This window comes from Triticum aestivum, chromosome 4A, assembly GCF_018294505.1.
Source record: "Triticum aestivum cultivar Chinese Spring chromosome 4A, IWGSC CS RefSeq v2.1, whole genome shotgun sequence".
In the NCBI taxonomy this organism is placed as follows: domain Eukaryota; kingdom Viridiplantae; phylum Streptophyta; class Magnoliopsida; order Poales; family Poaceae; genus Triticum; species Triticum aestivum.
Window position 1 is genome coordinate 591,658,625 of NC_057803.1, and position 6,769 is coordinate 591,665,393.

General features: G+C 43.7%; 1 protein-coding gene across 1 annotated transcript; it reads left to right on the forward strand.

The window, feature by feature from the left end:
- Positions 1–4,373: 4,373 nt before the first annotated feature.
- LOC123083964 (protein NRT1/ PTR FAMILY 8.3) lies at positions 4,374–6,769 on the forward strand (the record flags this gene model as incomplete). Its single annotated transcript, XM_044505805.1, has 5 exons — positions 4,374–4,629; positions 4,740–4,842; positions 4,932–5,149; positions 5,232–5,761; positions 6,439–6,769. Coding segments are annotated over exons 1-5 (1,242 nt in total), but the record flags the coding sequence as incomplete, so codon positions are not given.

Consider the following 6,769-nt stretch of genomic DNA (forward strand, 5'->3'; position numbering starts at 1 on the left):
CAAGCATGTGATTTGATTCCGCATATTTATTTGACATGTCCGGTTGTATTTGGTAACCTATATTTTAGTATATGTACATTTAATGTTGTGATTGTATCTCCATGAAGAATTGTCAATTTCACGTGACATATTATCTTGGAAATGTTATATATGTGTGAGGTTTGGCATGCTATTGGAAATTAAAATAAAGGGTCTTGAAATTGTGTCCTTCAGTTTTACCTTATTGATGTTTTGTTTTTAATGAACATTAGTCGAGATGTGCATAGAAGAAACATGAATGTTAGCATCTTGTTACAGCATAGTTACTTTATGGGATATGATTAAGTAACTAATGTAAGACATGAAAATACGCGTCTACTCTTGCAGTCTGTTTCCTTGTATAAAATTTAATGCAAAATTTAATGCTTCAACAAGTTCATATGCTAAATATCTTTTTTTATTACTTTGTGATATAATGTATGGACATATTATCTGTTGGTAACTATCGGGAACATCGTTTCATGTATGGCAGCAGGGAAGGATAAATTTGAAGCTTTGCAGATTGTATGCCTGGGTGAGAGTGAGGAGGATAGCTGACTCTACATTGTGTAAATTATTGTGTATCCAAAGAAGTAGGAAGGATGCGTTCCATGCCCTTAATGCATGGGTGAGCGAGTTAGGAGGAAAACACATTGTACATTTTTGAATTTGTGGTGTATCGAGGTCCTGAAGTTCATGCAACTATTCTACGGTATTTTCGTTGGTAAATTTGTTTCTCACACATCTTGTTTGCCTCTTTAAATTGTTTGAAATAGCCTATGATATATTTGATCTTCACATTTTTAGCACTTTATTTACTCTTGATCGACCATCTTGACATTGTTTGATTGCATTCCTTTGAACCTTCTTGACCATCTTACATCTCATAATATATAAGACAATGTGCATATGATATAGTGAACAACTATTGTGATCCTTTATATGTTATCTAAATGCGGATTTTTGACAGTTCATGTATGTGCATGATGCTTGGATAGTGCGCACTAGGTAGGGCTTGCGTTTGGTACTGATTTAGTATACCCCATAGAAGTAAGATGAGATACACATTTTGTTGTATCAACAAAGGATAAATCATCAAGATGTCAGCTCAATGAGTACAAAAATCATTGCACATCATGCTTGTAGATATACGAGGACTGAAACTATGAGCTTAGAAATTAAAATTCTGAATTATACGTGCGTTGCACGTGCACGCTTACTAGTCACAGCAAGGTCTCCCCTCGCCGAGTCCCAAATCGCAGCTGTTGCGTCACACACCGGACCAGACGCTGCACACATGCGCATTGTCAACTCTGGTTGGTGTAGCTTTGTCCGAGCTGGGCACAAAACTGAATGCATGGTGTCAAAGAATTGGGGCCACGACCGCCACCTGTACGTATCCACTATGCACCACGTGCAGCTTACTCATGCGTCATCTCGTCAGTGCGCGCATGCATGCCTGAAAATCTGAATCAAGTGTGTGTGCAGGTCAAGTCTCAAGTGACTGGTTCGCTGAAGAAGAGGCATGCATGGGTGGTGAACTTGGACTCTCGTACTACTCCCTCCATTCCAAATTACTCGTCGCAGAAATGAATGTATCTAGAACAGCGTTGGTCGTTGTTGCTGCGATGCATGCGTGGCCAAGAAAGGTCCACAGCCCTGAGACTTTGCATGCGCTTGTTTGACAGGCAAGGCAGGGCAGGCGGCTGGGGCGAGCAAAGGGCATCTCCACGTATCTGGACGTTTTTTACTGTCCAAAACGGCGTCGTAAATCTGGGAATTCACGCAAACCTAATGCAAATTTAGAGGAGGTTTGCGGGAGGATGGAGCGGGCACATGGTGCGCCTCATGCCTCCGATCGTTATACTAGCTCTGTTGAACATTAACCCAACAGACACGTGGGACTCAGTTTGGAACTTAACCTGTCCAGCCAAGTTGCACGTGGGACTCTGTCGTGCTATTTTGACGAACAAACATTTGAAGATAAACCCGAGCCGCCCTGCGTGCAACTTGGCCCGAATACAACAAGACACCTACTATTTGAATGCAAGGCTGACGTGGAGGTTTGGAAGCTCCTTGGGATCGATGAGATCATCAAAAAGGCCTTGCTAGTCGACAAGGCAGGTGAAGTGACTTTGGAGCATCTGTTGTGCATTCCTGAGCAAGATGTCCAAGTGCTTGCTTGGGCTACCAAAGTTGAAAGAAACAGTGGCGACACCGATGACAGCCTGCTACTTGTGGTATGAGCACTGTAAGTTGACACACAGAGAAGGAACACGAAATGCTACTGAAATTAATATGGCAGTGAGATGTTTGGCAGCTAACTATATTATCTCATACAGTCCTAAGGCCGAAGTGAGATCAGCCGCTTGGTTGAAACAAAGATATGACTACGTTAAGGTAAACATTGATGCAGGTTTTGATGTGGACACGCTCCAGGAACGGTTCATACGAGACCATCATGAAAAGTTCATTGCAGCTGCAAATAAAAAGATTGATTTTTGCTTTGACTCATTCACGACGAAGGCAGTTGCAGTGAGGTTTTGAATGAACCTGACACGTATAGTTGGATGCAGTAAGATCGAGGGGAAAATATCTGGTGCTACCGGCTCTTAGGTGCTACCGTGAAACGGGCATCCGAGAGCCATTGGATCTCATATCCGACGACATCTAAGAAGCTATTGTATCTGCGCGTAATTTTCAAACTAGGATGACGTTGTTTGACCGAAAACTACCAAAAATTTCTGGAGTGTTTGACAAAAAAAACTACTAGTTTAGGGGTCGGCGTCCCACAGAACTACCACTTTTAAAATTTTGACCGAAAACTACCGAAAATTTCTTAATCTGTCCCTAGAAACTACCAGTTTCGGTTGATGATCGTTTAGACTATTTAAACAGAAAACTGACAGGACTGGCCCGGGCGTTTGAGGCTCGTTTAAGGCGCCCGTCTGGGTCGAAATTTCGTGGCCGATCAGTAACCGGCTTGTCCGCCCGGGCGTTAGAAGCAGGTTTGGGACACCCGGCTGTAGATGCTCTTAGGGAATCTCCATGGCGGTGCCATAAAACACCCGCAACCGTTTGAATGGACGCATCGGGACGTTTTTTTTACTATCCAAAGCGGTGTAAAATGTCGGATGCGTTTGCGTGTCCGAATTCCCATAAACCGAATGCAAAGTTAGAGGATGTTTGCGGGAGTATGGACCGGGCATGTGGTGCGCCTCATGCCTCCGATTGTTATACTAGCTCGGTTGAACATTAACCCAACAGACACGTGGGACTCTGTTTAAGGAAATACAGCTCGGACTAAAATCCATCCAAACAGCTTCTTCTATACATAGCAATTTTTCGTCTTTTTTGCCACAAATATGTTTTTTGGTATTCTTTTCATGAAATTTCACACGAAAGTAGATTAGAGACCCAAGTTTGATATCCCTAAATCCCCTTTTCTTTTCTTGGTATTTTTTTCAACTTAACATTCATATAGGGGCTGGAGCACCCCGGTGCTACAAAACCTCTTCCCGCTGTAGATGCTCTAATAAATTTCATAGGTTGCATATATGCTCTTCTCAATGGGTAGTAATTACTGTAAAATTATGGAGTAAAAGATGGAATTAACTGATGAGCCTAAAGGTGTTGGAAGGAGTAGGACAGGACAGCATCACATCTGTTGTTTATCACTCCCTAATTCCAAGTTTAGAGGGTGGTTTGATAATTCTGATGAGTGTTGTTAAGCCTGCACACGTGTTCCTATCCTATGTAGTCATATATCTCTTATAAATGCAAATACCTGAGGCAATAGTGGGCAGAAAAGAGTTGGCTGCGTGCTGCAGGTGGGAACGTCTTGTGGGCCCTATGTGCATATGGACACCACCATCGCCATCCCTCCACCTTTCAAGTTTTCGTCGCATCTCTTTATTTTAACCATCCCTCCGACATAATCAATCAATAGTCAGAGACTCATAGTAACTGGTTCCTCAGGCCACCACCAGCGCCATTGATTGTCTTTGCAACGGTGTGTGTCTGCTCCTTGTGATTTCAAAAGTAAAAAAAATAAAAAATTGTTAGGTCCACATATATACTGGTGTTGAACAGAATCAAAGAAAAACAAATTTACCTCCTAGCCTCCTACTCCCTCCGTTCCAAATTACTCGTCGCAGAAATGGATGTATTTAGAATTAAAATACATATAGATACATCGATACTTGCGACAAGTAATTCGGAACGGAAGGAGTACAAAAGTTGGAGAATAACACTGTTGCTAATGAGTGAGAGAGAGAGGGGGGGGGGATATGTCTGTGGTCTGTAGCTAAAATCGACCCTTCAATCATAGTTCACTCACCAGAAAAGAAAATGCAGTCACAACACACGCGATCCCTTGATTTGGAATGAACTTGCCACCTTTTTACCATATATCTTAGTGACCCTACCACTGATTTGGAAGCAACCTACCAGTCTTCAGACCAAAAGTAGACAAGAGCACATGCAGGTAACTTTTAGGCGATGCCGAGCTCCTTTCCTCGACCCTCCTTCTGCTCCATCTTGTAAGCAGACATGGAAGCAGCAGCAGACGAGGAGAGGCCCCTGCTACATCTGCAACCGCTGCTTAATCAGGTATACTGTCTTACACTCCACTTCTCTTCTTCTCTTACTCCTTGTCAGTCCTCCGCGAGAGATTTACAGTTTCAATTTTCCAAACTGGATGTCCTGGTACTGTGATGTAGGATGTAGGTTCAGAATACACCAGCGATGGATCTGTTGACATCAACAATCAGCCTGCTCTGAAGCACAACACAGGCAATTGGAGGGCGTGCTACATGATTTTAGGTACCAGACAAGAGCGATTCACTCATGCAAACTGCTCCTGTTTTTTCTCTTCTTCTCTTTTTGCTGCTGACCCCCTCAACGCATCTCAGGCGTCGAGTTTTGCGAATGCGTCGCCTTCTTTGCAATCGCGTCCAACTTGGTGACCTACCTCACCACGGTGCTCCACGAAAGCAAGGTCGCCGCCGCGCGGGATGTCTCTGCCTGGGTTGGCGCATGCTTCCTCGCGCCACTTATTGGGGCCTTCTTGGCTGACACATATCTGGGAAGATACTGTATGATGGTTGTTTTCCTTCCGGTCTACACCATTGTAAGTACGGCTAGCACAGCACAGCTAACCCACCAGATCTCTGTAATGATAATTGTGACTCTCAACACTGCAAATTTGACAGGGGATGCTCGTGCTCACGGTCTCAGCATCAGTCCCGACATCCTACTACCATGGTGATGTTCATCATGCTGTGGTGGTGTACCTAGGACTTTATCTTGCCGGGCTTGGGAGCGCTGGCATCAAACCCTGCGCGTCGGCCTTCGGCGCCGACCAGTTCGACAGCGGGGACCTGACAGAGCTGGAGAAGAAGGGCTCCTTCTTCAACTGGTACTACTTCCTGCTCAATCTCGGCTCCCTTCTGTCGAGCACACTGCTTGTTTGGCTGCAGGACAATGGTTGGTGGGGGCTCAGTTTCGCGATCCCAACGGTGCTCATGGCTTTGGGCCTAGCAGTGTTTGTTGGTGGCTCCAGAGTGTACAGGTTCAGGAAACTGAGAGCAAGCCCATTCACGAGCATCTGTCAGGTGCTTGTTGCGGCCGTCAGGAAGTGGCATGTGCAACTGCCAGATGATATATCGTCCTTGTACGAGCCGACCAGTTCGTTATCAGCACCTGAATCAAGTCACAATATTCAGCATACGAATCAATTCAGGTACTTCAATTATTGCATTACTAAAATCAACCCATAGTCTAAATTTGACATTTAGAAACAAGTTATTTCATTGAGCTATGGCATCTTTTTGTGCAATTGTGAGGTGTGACATCTTTTTTGCAAGCACAAAAGATATCAGAAAATGAGTAGGGCGTTTTGGTGACTGAGCACCATGGAGCCCTTTATTTTTGAAAAATTCAAAATTCAAACTTTTTGACTTCAAAAAATTCTGAAAATAAATACGCAACTATACACGGATGAAATGTATGTGCATGTAAAAATTCAAGATGAAATACTTCGAAATGCGACCTACACAAAAAAGACAAATTTCTGAACTTTGAGGATGAATAGTAACATGTGTTAAAAAGCCTCAGATTTGTCTTTTTTGCACAGCCTTCATTTCAACGTATTTCATCCTAAAAATTTACACACATGTGTGTTATGCCTTCATGTATATCTGTAATTTTTTTCAGATTTTTTTGAATTGTAAAAATATGAATTTTCATGAATTTTGTGTTTTTCAAAAACCGGCCTCCATGGAGGCCGAGCTCCAAAAGGCATTTTCGTCAGAAAATTTGCTACAAAACGATATCTAGAAACTGCATCTATGAGTAAACTTAAAGTGCGAGACCTTACCTCTTATATATAAGTTATAATTATGTGATTGCATTCTTCAGGTTTCTAGACAAGGCTGCCGCGGTGCTGCCCCCGTTAGACAAGACATGCACGGCGTTGCCGATGTGTTCATGGAGTCTCTGCACAGTGACCCAAGTTGAGGAGCTGAAGATACTGCTACGGATGTTACCCGTCTGGGCGTCGTTCGTGATCTTCTACTCAGTCGCTGGGCAAAGCGCATCGACATTTATCGAGCAGGGGATGGTCATGGACAACCACGTCGGCCAGTTCGCAATCCCACCTGCCTCCCTCTCTATTGTCAGCGTGTTCAGCGTCCTTATTGGGGTTTTCATCTACGAATCCGTGCTAGTGCCACTCGTGCGGCGTTATACC